The sequence below is a fragment of the Galeopterus variegatus genome, unplaced genomic scaffold, assembly GCF_000696425.1.
Source record: "Galeopterus variegatus unplaced genomic scaffold, G_variegatus-3.0.2 Scaffold4047, whole genome shotgun sequence".
Classification (NCBI taxonomy): domain Eukaryota; kingdom Metazoa; phylum Chordata; class Mammalia; order Dermoptera; family Cynocephalidae; genus Galeopterus; species Galeopterus variegatus.
Window position 1 is genome coordinate 136,551 of NW_007730158.1, and position 19,535 is coordinate 156,085.

The 19,535-nt window shown below is 34.9% G+C and overlaps 1 protein-coding gene across 1 annotated transcript in view; it reads left to right on the forward strand.

The window, feature by feature from the left end:
- The window catches only part of ABCA5 (ATP-binding cassette, sub-family A (ABC1), member 5), a 76,587-nt gene that overhangs the window by 50,846 nt on the left and 6,206 nt on the right, over positions 1-19,535 (forward strand). The window contains exons 21-33 of the mRNA XM_008586617.1: positions 158-295; positions 7,201-7,314; positions 10,494-10,664; positions 11,692-11,805; positions 12,174-12,308; positions 13,009-13,083; positions 13,617-13,708; positions 16,738-16,864; positions 17,176-17,293; positions 17,396-17,487; positions 18,317-18,489; positions 18,927-19,002; positions 19,118-19,212. Of these exons, the coding sequence (XP_008584839.1) occupies positions 158-295; positions 7,201-7,314; positions 10,494-10,664; positions 11,692-11,805; positions 12,174-12,308; positions 13,009-13,083; positions 13,617-13,708; positions 16,738-16,864; positions 17,176-17,293; positions 17,396-17,487; positions 18,317-18,489; positions 18,927-19,002; positions 19,118-19,212 (1,520 nt within the window). The remainder of the gene's footprint in view (positions 1-157; positions 296-7,200; positions 7,315-10,493; positions 10,665-11,691; positions 11,806-12,173; positions 12,309-13,008; positions 13,084-13,616; positions 13,709-16,737; positions 16,865-17,175; positions 17,294-17,395; positions 17,488-18,316; positions 18,490-18,926; positions 19,003-19,117; positions 19,213-19,535) is intronic.

The following is a 19,535-nucleotide window of genomic DNA, read 5'->3' on the forward strand; positions in this document are numbered from 1 at the left end:
AGGTTGTCTGTATCTATCGTATATTCTACGATTTGTTGAAGCTGCTTTTCAGTATAGTCAATGAGCGTTAGCTTAGTTGGTGAGAAAAGTTCAGTATGTAGCAATAATATATTTATATTCATGTACAATATGTAATAAGTCTCTTCTTTTTTTGTAGGACTATGTTTTTGCAGCTGTTTTCAATAGTTCTATGGTTTATTCTTTACCTGTATTGATGAATATCATTAGTAATTACTATCTTTATCATTTAAATGTGACTGAAACCATCCAGATCTGGAGTACCCCATTCTTTCAAGTAAGCAAACATATATAGATAAAATTTTATATGTATATCATATATAGAGAGAGAACAATTATTAAAAGTTAAGCAATAATAACAAACAAAATCTGTAGAAATTTATGTCATGAGAACTTCTAGTCTTCTTAAAACTTGATGGGGGGGTGGTTTACATTAAAGTTTAGTAGTTCCCAGCATTAGTTTGCTTCAGGATCAAGGAAGTTCTGTTTTGGTACTTATATTTTTGTGAAACATAGTATTTTTTGTATTAATCAAGAAGAATTAAGATAATTTAAAAATGAATATTATTTACCTGAAATGTAGATACTGGAGTATTGAAAGAACCTTCCAGATGCCAACAAAATATAAATAAAAATAAAATTATCTCTTTACAAAGTTACTCTTTCAGATCCTGGATTTTTTTTTTTTTTTTTTCTCATTTTGTTGTGTCGTCTATCTGAAGTTTCTTTTATCTCATTGAGTTTCTTTAAGATTGTTGCTTAAAATTCCTTTTCAGTCATTTCACAGGTTTCCTCTTATTTGGAGTCTGGTGCTGGGGAATTATTGTGTTCCTTATGGGGTTTTATTTTCTTGTTTTTTTTTTTTTTTTTTTTTTTTTTTTTTTTTTTTTTCCCCTATTTCTAGTATCCCTATATTGATGTCTGGGCATCTGGTTGAGCAGTTGCTTCCTTCAGGAGTGGCTTTTGAGGAGAGAGACTCCCTTCTGTAGATGTGTTTTATATTGACTGTTGGGTAGGGTGTTTTTGTTTTGGTTCCAAGTAGATGCAGTAGTGTAGACTCTGTGTGGTTACTTTGACTCCTTTCAGTGTTGGACTTTTCTCTGAGTGCCTCTATGGCCTAGGTGCTGGGGCACTCAGTAGTTCCTTGCTGAAGTCGAGGACACTGGGTTGGGTTGTCAAGTACATGGGTGAGATCTCGCTTTCTTGGGAGAAGTGCCTGGTTGCTTTATTGCTCTTTGGCTAAGGTGGGTCACCCTGGTGGCCTTGCTGGTACACTGGCTAGCGTCCCATGGCCTTGATAGGTGCTCTGGGGTGATCTGAAGGTCCCCAGCTTAAATGAACAACTCTGGGTGAGGTTCCTGGGGGTCAGGATTAGGAACTTGGGCTTTGAGGTAGGTAATGGGGTGGTCAGCAGCCCCTCAGCTAGAGTGGGTGACTCAGTGGTTTGACTGGGGCTCTGGCAGAGCCCTGTACCCCCAGAAGCAGGTGTTGAGGTACTTTGTAGCTTTGATGTTGAAGTGGGAAACTCTGAGTGGGGTTACTGGATTTGAGTATGGGGCCCTGCACTCCCAGGAAGGACACTGGGGTAGTCTGCAGCACCACTGTTAAAGTGGGGTACTTTGGTTGAGGTATTAGCAGTTTTGGATGGGAGCCTTCACCCCCAGCAGGGATGATTGGGCCTTCTATAGCTGTTCTCAGGGCAAGGCCACTGTGGTTGTGGACAAGCCCCTGTTACCCTAAGAGCATTACTGGGACACTCTGGATCTCCTCAGCTAGAGTGGGCCATCCTGCACAAGATCACTGGGGCTGTTGGTGGGCTACTGGGCTGGATCCCTCTGAAGCCAATTTGATGGTGCAGGCAGCCTTGGGTGAGCTCATTTGTGCTGCAGGCATGTTTCTGTGCCCAAGAGAGGTATGCCAGTCCTGTGCTACCTATTCATGGCTGCAGAGGTGGCTCAGCAGAGAAGGTGGGGTTGCCAGCAGTGGCTAAACACCCCAATTATGCAGTGTAGTGAGTCTGTAAATTATGCACACCAACCCCCTCTGTCCTGAGAGTGGCCCCCTTGCTTCACTGGCCTGCGTTTCCCAGGGTGCAGGATGCTGCGTGGACACAGGTGTGGACAAACCAGTGCAATAATGTGGCCACAGGAGAGTGAAACCTCTGCGGGATCCAGAAAGAAATGATCTTGGGTGTTGGGGCTGATCTCAAATCTGTGATTGCTGCAGAAGCCTGGGGTTCAGCATATGCCGCTTCCTGGGTCAATTCAGTCATGGGTGGTGCTGGAACTTCTTAGGACCAGGTGCATGGCTGCTGAGGCTGCCCCTGAGAGAGAGATGTATGGGTTCTCCTCCCGCACCTCACCTCCTCATGGCTATAAATATGGTACAGGCATCCTGCCAACATAGGCAGCATTACCAGCTGTGGGCACTGCATTTGAATTAGTTGTTTTCTAGGTGTGGAGGGTGTGCACTTCAACCGCTTTTGTCCTGAGTGTGGTACCCTCACTGCACTAGACCATCTGTTCCAAGGGTGCAGGTCCAAAGCCAAATCCTGGTCCCAAGCTCACTGTAGCAGTTTGAGATCCAGAGGATGAGGACAGCTATGCATAAGTTCCACCCCAGGCCAACACAGCCATATGTGTCTGCAGCAGTTCCTGACACCAAGTTCATGAAGTTCACCAAGTTCATGCTGCACAGACAGTGCATGGTTTGGGCCACCGGTCTTCTCGCCTTCCCACCAGCAGAAACTCCTCCTGAATCCTCACCACTCTGGGTTGAGGGATGGGGTGGTGATGGCCAAGAAATTTTCCTGTCTTTTTGTGTATATCCTGAGTTTCTGCACTCACCAACGTCTGTGTTACTCCCTTGATGTATTCCAGCTCCCTCCTTTCATTTTTCTCATCCAAGTGTGGCTGTGCATTTGATGCATTCTCCATCTCCGTGGGAGAGAGGAGCAATGTCTCCTACTAGTGGGCCATCTTCTCCACCAACTTCATTCTTTTGAATATGAATATCCAGTTGTCCCAGGACATCTTATACTGTTTAAAAGTGTTTTCATGTGTAGTCACAGTTCTTCAAACTAAAATATTATATTAATTTATTTAAATTTTATATATCAATTCCTGAGAATTCTGTTTACTCAAACTCACATTTTTTCTTTATGTATTTACGCTTCTTTTTTTCTATCATGTTGAATCCTTAACTCATTCTGCCAAGCCATTTATACATTTTTTAATTTTCCTATTGTTTAAAATAATAGCTTTTTTCCCTTTCCCTTTTATAAAACCATAAATTTCTGCTATAATATTATTTACTATACTTTCTATATTCCTGATCAACTGTTTTTAAATGTACTTTGCTACTACATATTCAAAAGATTATGTATCATATCATTTTCAGTAATCTCTTAATATTCATTCATTTATTCTTACATGCTTATTGAATGTTTATTGTAGCTAGGCACTTTGCTAATGCTCAAGATGTATCAGTGGACAAGAGACTAAGAAGATGACTGTAGTGGAGGAAGCACAAATGAGAAAGCAATGATAATATAGTGTGAGAAGTACTGTACTGTAATAGGATAATATTTGAGATAGGAAAAAACAGCATTTCTCCTACTCTACATGCCACTCTCCACAACACTTCTGACACCAGAAGTGTAGTGTTTTCTCTCCATGCACCAAGCAATTCTCCAACAGACTCCAGCCAGGTGTCCAATAATTTAATTCAATTATGACACTATCTGCCTGGAGATAGTGTCAGATCCCAAACGTTAAGGTCTCAGTACCACAATACTGTCCCCCCGCCCTCTTCAGATGCCTGTTGCAAGCCCCGGGTTGTGACCTGTGCTTCTGACCAATTGGCTATAAATTGGGGGTTCCCATGACTCCCTCCTCAGGTTTGATTAATTTGCTAGAGTGCCTCACAGAATTCATGGAAACACCTTACTTGCATTTACTGCTTTATTAATAACGGATATAATAAAGGATACAGATAAGCAACCAGATGAAGAGATACACAGGGCAAGGTTCAGATGTAGAGTTGGTATGCACCACCCTCCCAACATGCAGATGTGTTTGTCAATGGGAAGTTCTCTGAGCCCTGTCCTTTTAGGCTTTTATGGAGGCTTCATTGCATAGACATGATTGATTAAATCACTTGCCACTGGTGGCCAAATCAACCTTTCACTCCTCTCCCCTCCTTGCAGATTGAGTGGTGGGTGGAGCTGAAACTTCCAACCCTCTAATCAGATGGTGGTTCCCCTGGCAACCAGCCCCAATCCTGAGGCTTATTTAGGAGCCTACAAGGAATCACCTTATTAAAACAAAAGATGGTCCTATCACCCAGGAAATTGTAAAGGATTTAGGAGTTCTTTGTGAGGAACTGGTGTCAAAAGCTAAATATTAGAACAAAAGATTCTCCTATCGCTCTTATCTATAAGGGTTTTAGGAGTTCTGTAGGAACCAGGGCTGGAGATGGAATATGTATTTCACAGTATGACAGATCAATACAGGTATTATGGTAGAATATGGAAAGAGTACAAAGGTACCTCAAAAAGTTCATGGAAAGATTTGTATTATCTTCCATTTTTCCATGAACTTTTTGAAGTACCCTTGTATTCAGCACAAACCATTGTGATTGGACCGTTGGAATCTAGGGAAAATTTGAGGAGCAACTGGTACCTGAACACTGGAACGAGAATAGTATTCCAGAGAGAGGGAATAGGAAGTACAAAGGCCCAGAAGTGAAAGGGAAAGTGGATGAGAAATGTAATGCATTTAATACATTAATTGAGAGAGAAAGAATGATCAGACATGAAACTTAAGATCTCACCAGGGTCCAGATTTAAAAAGGCCAAAGTGTTGTCTTAAGGAGTTTACTCTCCGTTCTGACATAGATCACAGGAACTACTAAATGGTTTTAAGCAGAGAAGTGGCATGAGTAGAGTAATGATTTAAAAGACGACCCGAGTTGTACTGTGGGAAATGTAGTGGAGGAGCAAGACTAGAGACAAGGAGACCATTTAGGAAACTTTTTAATTAATTCCAGTGAGAGAGAGTGGTGGCTTGAACTACGGTACATAACAGTGGTTATCGTGAAATGTGAATAGATTAGAAATATACTGAAAGGTAGAAATTTAAGGATTTGGTGGTTATTAAGAAATAGCTGGTAAGGATAACAGCCATCTTCAAATGGAAATCAGGTTGAGGAACTTAGTACTCTCCTTGTTATAGTTAAACTCAGACATGAGCATGAGGACAGACCACTGACACCAGGGTGGAGAGAGATTTCTGTGGGGGAATTGGGGTGTAGAAGAGGAAAGAAAGTTGAAGAAATTAGATTAGAGATTTCTTTTTCATTCCTTTTGGAGAATCTTTTAATATAGTTCATTTGAGAAGAGATGATTGTCTGAAGTAATGCAGCAACAGTAGCAATAGTGATAGAGGGATGTTAAAAAAATAAGTGGCATAGTTTGATCACTGTTGCTTTCGTGAGGCGAGGAGGAAAGAGTCTCGCATTTCTTAGTTTTAAGTAATGTGGTGCCTAGTACTATTAACCAATTTTGAGAATACAGGCAGAAGAGAGATTTTTGTGTTCCTTTTGTGGAATATAAGCATCTCAGTTTTGAACCTACTGAATTGGTTATCCTTGTGGCATTTGCCTGATAGACATTCAGTAAGCGTTTTAGATATGTGAATCTGGAGAGATTTCTGTACAGGAAATAAATATTTGTGAGTCACTAGTGGATCGATGATATTGAAATCATTGAAGTTATAGATCATCCTTTGTGATTTCTTTTATAGTGAAATATTTCAACCCTACAGAAAATAAACAAGCATGTATCTTTTAAATGCTTCAGATGTTATTTTGTCATACTTGTTTTTATTTGATAAAACTATTTAAAGATACAGTTGAAAATCCCAAGTTACTGCTCCCCAGTCTTATTTCCTTCTTTCCTCCACAGGAGTAACCATAATTCAAAATTTATAATTCCCATATATATTTTTGTGATGTTACTACATATGTATGTATCCATAACTATTACAAAAGATCTTGCAATTTACATTTTCCATCAAACATTGACATGTAAACATACCATTTTTTGAAAAGAGAGAAAAAGAAATGGGACTTTTTAAAGCTAACTATTCAGATATGGTCTTATTAATGTTCCACATTTTTTTCCTTCCTTCATCAGATTCTTGTGATTGAATCCAAGTGTAGTCTCATTAATCTCTATTTCTTGTACTACTTAGTTTACATATTTGTGGGATCTATGTAGGCCTTCCACTGTCATGTACCAGAGTTTGGGACAAATTCTACAATGTCACATAGCATGAATTAAGGCGTTGGCTCTATTGCTAAATACGAAGACTTAGAAGGCCAGAGTCAACAAGACAGTGATGTTTTCACATCATCCCATGGAGGGGTGTGCCAGGGCTTAGGTGTCTGTAACACAGTGTGGGTTCCATTCCAGTGCAGAGTACCTTCCCTGCCCGCAGGGTGTGTCTTCTTACAGAACAAGGGTAGGAAAACGTCTTTATTGGGGGTGGGAGATAATACAGTACCCTTGGTCCAGGATACTCTGCACTTGAAGTGCCAGCTGTTTACTGGCTTGTCTGGTAAAGTTAGCTGACTGCACAGGGATCTTTGGAGCAGCTAGAGACATTGGGACCTGTGGGAGTTAAAGTCTACCCTGCTTGGGAGAAGTTCCTGGTTCCATAGGATGCTGAGCTCAGCTTCAGCTTTTTTCAGTAGAGGAAAGGAGGGCCATAAGATCCCAGATGGTCTGTAGTACAGACAACCAATGAAGAGCGTTAAAGATCATTCTCAGATATTCATTATCATTTGCATAGGACCACTGGTAGACATGCTAATTGCTTTCCACATACATTATTATTATTAAATGGTGAAAATTTATGTGCTAGATTATCTTGTGTTGTAGATGAGGAAATGGAAGTACAGTGATTTGCTCAGGATCATATAGCTATTTAATAAGTGACAGAGTTGGTACCATAGTTCACCACTGCCTGTTAACAAATCTGCCACCCATTCTTTCATATAGACTGTGCCTAGGACAGCTATCCTAATGTGTTTGTCAGAAGTTTTGATATTCTTTAGGATGTATTAAGATGATATAAATTGATTCTCAGTTTCATTTCTTATTCTGTGGTTGTCTTTCAGGAAATTACTGACATAGTTTTTAAAATTGAGCTGTATTTTCAAGCAGCTTTGCTTGGTATCATTGTTGCTGCAATGCCACCTTACTTTGCCATGGAAAATGCAGAGAATCATAAGGTAATGAGTCAGTTAAAAAATTACATGGTTTGGTAATAAGAGATGTCATAAAAAAATAACCTATTTTCATAATTGCAAGTTTTAAGTATAATTATTATTGCAGGAATAAGTAAGTGGAGTGTTGTAAATATATTTATTATATTATAATTTATTAGTGTAATAATAGTAACAAATAATATTTATTACTTGAGTACTTGTTATGTGCTTTAAATATTAAATCCTCAGATTCTTAAAACATTGTGAGGTTAGTTTGTATGTTATCCACTTTATAGGTCAGGAAATGGAGGATGGGAGTTTTCATATGACTTACCGAGGTTGATTCAGCTTGTTTAAATGGTGGATCTGGGAATTAACTGTGATCTTTATGTTCTTAACTGACACACTGACCTGCCTCTTCCCTTTACAAGTACAAGTACAAGGCATTTAATTCTTGTGAAACGAAAAAATAAATAAAGGTGAAAAAGGATTGTTATCACCAGGGCCTAGGAAAAATTGCTAAGTATACAGAAGTTATTTGGTATTCTTTTCCTTTTTTTTCGGCACCTTTCTCTTTAGTTGACCTCCAAGCACGCAGTGATCTTATACAGTCCTTCAGCTGTTCAAAGTGTATCACTCTGCTAAGATCAAAATCTTACTCCTCAAATCAAAACTGTTATCCTCTCTCTGGATGATCTTAATTCAGTGGATGCAAGTTTATCTAACTTTATTTACAGAGTGTGATGGATAATGAGCTTAAGCTCTTTTTTTGTTTTTAATAAATTTCAATAAAAATAAATTCTAATTTCAATAAAAAATTTGTTAATTTGTTTAGTATAAAAGTAATACATTAGGCTTAGGAGATTTTTAAAAATAATATTAAATTTTGTGTTATATATATTCATTGTAGTTCAGAAAATATAGAAAAGTATTAAAAAAATTCATAACCTCACCACTCAAAGATAAAACTTACTGAACAATTCAATTACATTTTTTTTTTTTTTTGGTCATTTCAACTTAAATTTTTTTAATTAAGCTTTTTATTTTGAGGTAATTGTAGATTAATGTTTAGTTGTAAGAAATGATACAGAGAGATCCTGTGTACTCTTTACCCATTTTATCCCAGTGATAACATCTTGCAAAACTATAGTATAATATCACAAGGATATTGACATTGATACAATCAAGATACAGAACAGTTCCATCACCACAAAGATCCCTCCTGTTTCCCTTTTTGAGCTACCCCTCTCCCGTTCCTAACCTCTGGCAACCACTAATCTGTTCTTCACTTTCATAGTTTTGATATTTCAAGTATAAATGGAATCACAGTATGTTTTCTTTGGGGACGAGCTTTTTTCACTGAGCGTAATTCCCTGGAAATTCATCCAATTTTTATTCATCAATAGTTCATTTCTTTTTATTGCCAATTAGTATTTCATGGAATATACCACAGTAGTTTAATCATTTGCCTATCGAAGAACATCTGGATTGTTTCTAGTTTTTGACTATTATGAATAAAGTTACTTTGAACATTTGCATACAGGTTTTTGTGTGAACATAAATTTTCATTTCACATTCCCATGAGTGCAATTGCTGGGTCATATGGTGGTTGCGTGTTTAGTTTTATAAGAAATTGCCAAATTATTTTCCAGAGTGAGTATACCGTTTTACATTATCACCAGCAATGTATGCATGACAAAAGCTTGAATTATTCAAAATAATTATATTTGACTTGGTTTGTATTTTTATACTTGTATTGGAATTTACATATGTCTGATGTTCCAACAATTGATTAAACACAAAACTTGTCCATTTTTTCCATTTCTCCTCTTCTTAACTAATCTTTATTTTTCATGCCTTCTTCCATCTCACTGTATGGCCAGCTCTTTCATATAATGTCTTTAATTCTTAGTAGATATTTGTATAGATGACAAAAATTAACTGAATAATATTGTTAGATATTTGGATTTGTAAAATTTTTTTGAATTTCGGATTAAATAATGAGAGCATAAGATAGAAAAACTATGATCATTTCATTTACTGTTAATATACATGAAAATGCTATTTACTTTTGGTAGAAATAACATCTTTGTCTGGCTAGGCTAAGGCCTGGAATCCTCACAGCACCAATTGTCTAGCTCTTAATCCTGGTCGTGACGCCAGTTGTAAAGCTACTCAGCCACGCTAGTTGTCGGGCTCTTTTACCTGCTAGTAATCCTGCACGAACTGGGCCAATTGTCGAGCTAAGGCGGGGTCTGGAGCCCACAGACCCCTTAAGCCCGTTCACAGATTGGGCCACAAAGCCTTCACATGCCAGGCTGGGTCACCACACCCCTTCACACAGTTCTATGAGCTAGGTAACCGGCCAAACGGGGAAGGTTCGAAACCGTAGGTTCGAAAGCATGGCTGTGCCGGATGAAAGCCCGAGGCCAACGCCTGCCGGCCTGCTTCACTAAAACTTCTCTCTACACACTCTCTCTTTCTCTCTCTCTTTCTCTTTCTGAAGAACACAAGAGTAGCAACAACATTAAAAAGATGCATTGGCGCACATGCATACTAACTCCACACACACACACACACAATTTGCTTACAAAGAATGATGAACCACACCCAACTGGACCCGAGGTGAGGGCCCTGACCAAACTATTCTATTTTCCCAACAACCTTACATTTATGTACTACACCATCATACATAAAAGGCTTTCAATTGCATTATCTGTGTACGAAGTTTCACACTTAAGCTGAAAGTCCTCTATAAATCCAGTGTACTTGGCAGCTTGTTAATGTTTTCATGCAAGGTTAATTTTTCTAAGTGAGACTTCTTTTCCATTTTAAACTATCTTTTCATCTATTTCCACAGATTTTCAAAAGCAGTGATGTTTTGGCTACTCACTTTGCATAGCTATAACCTCTATGACACCGTTCGCTTTATTTTAGTTTTATGTTTCTCAGCAGTACTACTGTATTCTGTTTCTTAAAAGTTTTGTTGAAATGTTACATCTCAGAAATAAGGAGCCTAATCAAGAGCTAAATGGAATTTATATTTAGTGTGAGGACTTTTATTGCTCATACGCCTGGAATGTGACCTTTTTTGTTTTGTTGTTATAAAATTAAGAGTTCTACAATAACTCATTAGTTCTGTTTGTAAAACGTCTAAAATTATAATTTAAAATGTTTTCCTTTTTTTTTTTTTTCTTTTTTAGATCAAAGCTTATACCCAACTTAAACTTGCAGGCCTTTGGCCATCTGCATATTGGATTGGACAAGCTATTGTTGATATCCCCTTATTTATTGTTGTTCTTATTTTGATGCTAGGAAGCTTATTTGCATTTAATTATGGTTTATATTTTTATGCTGTAAAGTTCTTTGCTGTGGTAAGTTAACATCAGTTGTACTCATGTTTTTTATACATAAAATGTTATTTTAAAAAACAAATTATTTATAAACATGACAGTTGGCTGGTTGAATAATTTGGATGTTTATTTTTTTATAGAAAATAGAGCCAGTGTCTAATTATTGTATATGAGGATACTTCAAAAAGTTTATGGAAAGAATCATATTTTTTAATTCTGTTTTTCTATGAACTTTTTGAAGTACCCTCCCATAACACATGTAATCAGTTCACTTTATATTATTGTGAGAGATTTTTAAAAACAATAACTTACTACTTTTTAAAAATAATTCCTTGGAGCTGAAGTGGTTTTTCAAGACCACTTACTGTATGTAATTAGGAATACTTAAATATATTACTTCCTTCATAGGTCTTCCTTGTCTGTTCTTATGCCTGAACATAATTTCACAAAGAAGAATTTTTATTCCGTAATTTCAAAGACGGCTTAAAATATGAATGAAAGAAGAGTCTGACTCACATTCATGTTCACGTGTAAATGACTAATAATAGACTCTTTCATTGAATGGTTTTTATTAGGCAAAAAGGAAAATAGCTAGATGAAGTTGGTGCTGAAAGTAAACTTATCAATTTTGCCAGAGATCATACTGATCTTATATATTAATTTCTGCCATATGAAATAAGTGTTTTTCTAAAACTTTGCAAAATAATATTAAATGCTGTATGTTAGAATAGTAGCTAGTAGTTGATTGTAACCAGCTGTACTTGGCTTTTTATAATAAAATAATAAGAGTCAGTTTTTTACTTGGTATAAAAAGCTACAAATAGAATTAAGTTTAAATGACTTATTCAGGATTGTATTAACAATAAGTTAAAAGTATGATTTATATTGATTTTGTAGAAATTTGGATAATTCTTCAGGTAATCAGAATTTCAGTTGGGATGATTTGTTGAAGAATAAAATTTGAGGAATAATTATTTCTTCATATTTTAATATGACTCTGGTATTTTATGTGTATTGCTAACTGTTCATACACATTTTTGATTTACAGGTTTTTTGCCTTATTGGCTATGTTCCATCAGTTATTCTGTTCACTTATATTGCTTCTTTTACCTTTAAGAAAATTTTAAATACCAAAGAATTTTGGTCATTTATCTATTCTGTGGTAAGTCACATTTTATAATATTTCAAGTTAAAGTCATGAACTCTAACATGATTATACTCAAAAATGTTATGTGTCTTTTGTAAGTACAGAATTTACATAGACAGCTGGCAGCATCTTTTTGTGTATGGTTGTCTTCTGTATCATTCATTCCATGAAGGGAGATAATGAAAGCATTTAACAACTAGTGTGGCAAGAATATCAGCGTACTGATGCATCTCTGCTTCCAGGTTTTATTAGAGAACTAATAAAACTAATAGAACCTCAACATAGTTAATGTTGAGGCACCAACTTATCAGTAAGTTTATACGAAATGTCTAAACACTTTGTCACTTGTTTTCTGATTTTTTTTTTTTTTTTTTTTTTTTTAGACAGCCTTGGCTTGTATTGCAGTCACTGAAGTAACTTTTTTTATGGGATACACAGTTACAGCTATTCTTCATTATACTTTTTGCATGGCCATTCCAATCTATCCACTTCTAGGTTGCCTGATTTCTTTCATAAAGGTAGGTAGGTCTGTTAGATATTTTAATATTTTAAAAGCATAAATAAATACCTCCTAAGGTTTGAGATCTTAGTTCTTGAACAGAACATAGTAAAATGCATACCGATACTACTTGATTTAAATATTATGAATGCAGCAATTTAAAATTATTGTGGGATCTTTCAAGCATGTCTTTAAACTGAATTCTCAAAGGAGAAGGTATGTTCATTACATGTTCTTTGATGCCAGAAATGATATATATAATTAGAAATATGATCTGCTTTCAGTCAGTATTTATTTTTAGGAATTTTTCAAGAATTAAATAGAGTATTGTACTGTAAAGGGATGAGAGAAATTAAAATATAAGAGATATTTCCAAGAAAACATAAAGAAAAAGATATACATTTTATTAGTCCTGGATAATTGAAAAAAAAAAAAAGTTATGAATTCTTGATTGAACATTACTGATGGACTCTATTCACTAACTACTCCCCTCCTGCTTTTTTTTGGCTTCAGTTTAATATTTTTCATTATACCCACCCTCACAGAAATATTTTGGGGCAGGGAAGATTTTAATTTAAGTATAGAACATAGCTTTTTAATATGAAAAGCTGACATTTATAGAGAATACATGTTTTCTGAACAAAATGCATTTTTAAAATTTTAATCCAAATATTTCTGCATAGCACAGCATATACAATTTTTGATAATATTTGTCTTAGTTTTCTTGGAAGAATATGCGAAAAAATGAGGACACCTACAATCCATGGGATAGGCTTTTGGTGGCTGTTATATCGGTAAGAAATAAGTGTTTTTGTGTGTTATCATGTTACCTTAAGAATGGTTTGGTTGCATGGTTTTAACTGTGTTTAGTTTTTATCCTCTTGCATAAAAAAGAAGATGCATAAAAAGTCAAGTGTGTTATTTAACACTAGCTAGTCTGTATTTTAGTGGTAATACCTTTCATTTATTGAACATGTACACTTAAATATACTTAGCTTTTTCATATATTATTAATTCTATTTAATTATAGTTCTTGCTTCTGTAGAAGCAAAAACAAAGCTTTTGTATTTAATTATATTTTATGAAGCTGACAATAAATGAATGTTACATAGGTAGAAAAATATGTGAAGGATTTTTTTACTAAAGATTATTTTACCTTGATTTGTATTAAAGTTCATTTTAAATCATTTTTATCATGACAGGTATAAAAAAGTTGTGATTAATTTTTTTGGTGATGTTAAGGAAACTGTTGTATGTGGTCTTGCTTCTGTTGGCAAAGGCAAAAACAACAATTCAGTCATAAGCTGTTACATGTTCTTCTTTATAGCCTTACTTGCAGTGTGTACTGTGGATTTTCCTCTTACAGTACTATGAGAAAAAATATGGAGGCAGATCAATAAGAAACGATCCCTTTTTCAGGTCAGTTAATTTTTCTGTAAGTTTTAATGTTTGTAGTATATTTATAGAATTGTGCATCCATCACCATAATATAATTTTAGAACATTTCCAGCACTCCAAAAAGAAACTTCCATATTCACCTTTTCACCTTTCTATTCCCCTAGACCTAAATAACCACTAATCTACTTTCCATCTCTGTCAGATTTGCCTGTTCTGAACATTTCATGTAACTGAAACTATACAGTATGTAGTTTTTTTTGGTCTAGCTCTTTTTTTTTTTTTTGTCTTTTTGTCTTTTTTTCGTGACCGGCAACGGATCGCAACCCTCAGTGTCGCGCCCGTACCGGACCGGGACCGGCAACGGGATCACAACCCTCAGTGTTGCCCCTGCTCCTCGCTCAGTCAGTGAGCGGCCGGTCTGTATGTGGGATCCGAACCCTCGGCGGGAGTGCTGCCGCACTTCCCAAGCGGCGCACTGTAGCAGTGCGCCACCGGGCCGGCCCTTGGTCTAGCTCTTTTACTCAGCGTAATTTTTTTTTTTTATATTTATTTTTGCAAAATTAACATTAATGTGTATAGTCAAATAATACTTACATAATAATATAATACTTCCCAGTATACTTACTGCGTGTTCAGTGTTTTAAATATATTTATATCATACATTTTTTAAAATGTTTAAGAAAAGAAACATTGAAAATGTTTCAGAAAACTCAAGCCAAGAAAGACCAATTAAAAAATATCTAACTTTTATATATTTATTTACGTTTCACCATAGTTGACACTTTCTTTTAATGTTGGAAAATCATCAGATTTTTCAGAAAACACCTTTAAAAAATTGTTAGGATTTGGGCAATATAATTAATACCTAGCATATGGAAGGTTTATCATGTAGCAGGTAGCATACTTCGTTACTTTTTTTTTTTTTTGCTGAATAATGTTGTATGTGTCTTCCTCAGTGAGTTTCCACTTTTTGGCTATTATAAATAATGTTGCCATGAACATTTGTGTACAGGTGTTTGTGTAGTCATACACGAGGGTACTTCAGAAAGTTCATGGAAAGATTCATAGTATCTTTTAATTCTATTTTTCCATGAACTTTTTGAAGTACCATTGTATTTTATTTCTTTTGGGTTGATACCTAGGAATGGGATTGCTGTTAACTCTATGTTTAACCTTTTGAAGAATTGCCAGACTGTTTTCCAAAGCAGTAGTATATTTCCTCTAAGAGGGTTTTGTTTTTTCCACATCCTTGCCAAAACTTGTTGTTGTTTGTCTTTTTTATTTTAGCCATTCTAGTAGTATGGTTTTGATTTGCATTTTCCTAATGATTCATGATGTTGAGCACCTTTTCATGTGTTTATTGTCCAATTTTAGATCTTCTCTTGAGAAATGTCTATTCAAATCCTTTGCACATTTGAAAAAATTGAGTTATTTGTTTTTATATTACTGAGTTGTAAGTGTTCTTTATATATTCTGGATATAAGTACCTTATGAGATATATGATTTGCAAATATTTTCTTCAAGTTGTACATTTGAAATATGGCTGTCGGTACTAAATTAATTCTGAATTTCTTTTGTATATTACTCATATGTTTTTTTTTAAATTTATTTGCTGAATATTAACATATTATAGAAAACTAGAGTGTATAAATAAATGTATAATTGTTATTTACTAACCACTGGATGTTCCCCCGTTTGTTAAAGACTGTAGCATCTGACTCTGCCTCCTCTTTGTCCATATTCCTGCTGTCAACTTGGGGAAGGCGACCACCCTCATGATAACCTTTCTAATACTCTAACCTTTCAGTTTCTGATTTTCTCCAAGCCAGTGACTTGCCTCTATTCTACTTCACCCATTTGTTTGCATCAGAGCCATGACATCACTGTTCTTTATTTCATCTGTAAAATCTTAAACTTGATTGTCCAACTCTACCAATAACTTTCCATCTTTCTTCTTCTCTTATTTTATGAGTCCTGTTGGACTTTTCCTTCTATGATTTCATACCCTTGAGTTTTTCCTATTCTCCCAAATATCCCCATTTTTACTTTTTCCTCTAACCAGCCTTGCTCACATCATTTGTCACTTACATTCATCACCCCTTTCAGCATCCTCAATGTCTATATCTGTTTGACCTGTCTACTAAAACTCATAACTATTGGTGAATCTAATTATATGCTGAAATAAAGATAGAAAGATGAAAAAATATGGACCCTGCCTTTAAAGAATTTACAGCCTTAATAAAAATGAAATTGCCCAGAAAGAGTAAATGTAGAGGGCTGAAGTCAGCACCCATGGGAACAGCATTTTTAAGAGTAGGCAGAGGAAGAAGTATTTGTAAAGGAAATTTTAAAGTAATAGTAAGAGAGGTAGAGAGGAAAATAGGAGATGAAATTATGAAAAACAAAGGATCAAGGGAAAAAACCAATCATATTAAAGGCTGAAGATTAGTTAAATTGAGCTATTAGACAAGGCAAATACAAAATCATTAGTTATCTTACAGAAAATAATATTAATGGAGAGGTAAGGGCAGAAACCAGATTACAGGGAATTAAGGAGTGAATGGGAGATGTGTAACTGGAGATGGAAGGTTTTCAGCTATGAAAGGAGGGAGAGTAATGGTATAAGAGGTAGAGATGAATTCATGTTCAAATGAGATTTTTGGGTTCTGTTATATGTGGGAAAAAGATGACCCCACCACTCTCCAGAAAATACCCTATTAAGATACAGAAGGGAAAGATATGGAAAGAGAAAAGAAATTGATTGAGCAATTCCCTAAGTATACAGAATAGGGCCATGTTTTTTCATCATTCTGTCTTTATGTGGAATGACACCTGACCATGTACTTAGTCATATATAATATTGTTGAATACATGAATGAATTTAGATAATATTATTCAAATGTTGTCAGTCAAATATCACTTATAATTCCAACTTTCAGAGATAACCCTAGGTATCATGGTTGTATATTTTAAAAAATCTTTTCCTTATGTAATGCTTGGATTTCTTACTATTTTAATTATTCGAAAATCTACTATCTTTACATATGTAGGACCCTTTCAACAAAGTCCAAAATTAGGAAGTTTCCAGAACCACCAAACAATGAAAATGAAGATGAAGATGTCAAAGCTGAAAGACTAAAGGTTAAAGAGCTGATCAGTTGCCAGTGTTGTGAGGAGGTAATTTAGTCTTGATGGCTAGGTCATATGAAATGTCAAATGATCACTTGCCAGTATATAGGTATTAATCTGAAAAATATTTTTTTTTGCATATGAATCAACCTGAAAATAATCTTTCTTGAAAAATTATTTTTGTCTATTTACTTTTGAATAAGCCATGATTTTAGTCATAAATGGTTATTTATTTGTACAATACGTCCTTATTAGCAAATATAGTTCTTATGATATGGACATGAGGTATGTGTAGCCTGTCACTTAATGATAGATATCTGGTTTATAACTCTTTTTTTAAATCCTGTTTCCCTTGTTAGAAACCAGCCATTATGGTCAGCAGTTTGCATAAAGAATATGATGACAAGAAAGATTTTCTTCTTTCAAGAAAAGTAAAGAAAGTGGCAACTAAATACATCTCTTTCTGTGTGAAAAAAGGCTAGTATTTAATTATTTTTTCTTAACTAACTTTTCCAGAAGAGTAATTTCCATTTTTAGTTTGATTTGAATATAATTTTTTTTTCCTTTCAATGTCTTTAGGAGAGATCTTGGGACTATTGGGTCCAAATGGTGCAGGCAAAAGCACAATTATTAATATTCTCATTGGTGATGTTGAACCAACTTCAGGCCAGGTATGATATACAAGGGTGAGGCATATGTTGAATATGATTTACATATGTAATGAAGATAAGTTTCTTAATGACAAATTAGGATTTCGATGCTCAAATTTTTTGTATATTTTTAGTATTTTTAGCATATCTTGATCAAATTATGTTGTTTTTGGTTATCTGTGAAAGTAATGTATGTTTTTCATACACACATTCATGCAAACACATATACAACATTTCAGTTTTATAACTATTATATGTATGGATTATTTATCCACCAACTAAATGGGAAACAATTGTAATAACATCAAGAGATATGGAAACTAGTCTTTACCCTGCCATCAGTTTTTGATTATCAGTGGTTCACCCACCACTTTATGGAAATTCTACAAAACTTCCTTGGTCCTGTTTCCTGCTTCTCTTCCCCTTGCTTACTTCACACCAGCCACACTAACTCAATGCTTTCCTAGATATACCAGACATTCTCTTTTCTTTCAATTTTTGCCCAAGCTTTCTCCTATGTTGACTATACCTTATCCCCTAGAAATTCAAGTGACTAAATTCTCTTACCTCCTTGGCTCTCAAATATGACCTTCCAGTGAAGCACCGTGATCTTTCTAGTAAAACTACAGCTTGCTTTCCCATCCAACCCAGCACTATAATCACGGTTTCTGTTCAGGTCACTAAACTGTGACTTTGCTCTGTATATGTCCTTCCATCATCAAAAAGGAATAAAAATTTGACCTGATATTACTCTAGTGTAGAAAGAGGTTTGAATTAATCTACTTGCCACTTTCTTCACAATGTAAATTAAGCAAAAATAGTTACTAAAAATTGGTTTGTATTTCTGTAGGTATTTCTAGGAGACTATTCTTCAGGTGCAACTGAAGATGACTCCATTAAGTGTATTGGTTACTGTCCTCAGATAAACCCACTGTGGCCAGATATTACATTGCAGGAACATTTTGAAATTTATGGAGCTGTGAAAGGAATGAGTACAAGTGATATGAAAGAAGTCATAAACCGGTAAAATAGTTGTCTTTAGATTCTTTTTATTACTTAGGGAAAGGTTTACATTTCATATTTTTTAAATTTGATAACAGGCATTTCTGTGGATAATAATTATCATAGAAAATGATTATTACTTTTCCATATATTCTTTACAGAATTATGATAGCTATAAATAAGTAGATAAATAAAGGACAATATTTCTATTTCTATTTACAGAATCAACATACCTACAAATGTGGTGAAGCTTCTTCTAATTTAAAGTGAAACATTTTTTCAAGATACGAATTTGTTTAAAATGATGTAAATTAGAAAGTTTTGTTCTTACCTAATTATAGTAAGCTTCAACTGAGTAACTGTTCTAGAAAAGACATTGTCCCTGATCACACATAATTTATATTTGTATTTATATATATATATCATGACACACTCATTTTGTATTTTTCATTTTGCAGAATAACAGATGTACTTGACTTCAAAGAGCATCTTCAGAAAACTACAAAGAAACTACCTGCAGGAATCAAGCGAAAGGTACTTTCATGATACAACAAATGCATCTATATTTTATTGATAGTTTAGTGCCTGATACTGTCTTGATAGATTCCTTATGGTTCCTTCTACTCCCTCCTTTTTTTTCCCCATCTAGTTGTGTTTTGCTCTAAGTATGCTGGGGAATCCTCAGATTACTCTGCTAGATGAACCATCTACAGGTATGGACCCTAAAGCCAAGCAGCACATGTGGTGAGTATGACACTGAAGATACTGTGACACATTATATTATATCATACTTTAGAATAAAGGAATAGTTTCTTTGGTTATAACTAGTAGTTTTCTATTACGTCTTGATTTAAAATCCTATACAAATGATAAAATAGTAATTAAAATTAAATATTTAGATTTCTAGACTTACACTTTATCATATTTTTCAGGAAGTGTTCATGATATTCTATATATTCCAGAACAGAAATGAGTATATGGGTGGTTATTAAAATAAATAATTCTGCTGTCTCCATAGTTTTTAAAAAAAATTTTCTAGTCATTTAACATATAAATTATCTTTCTCA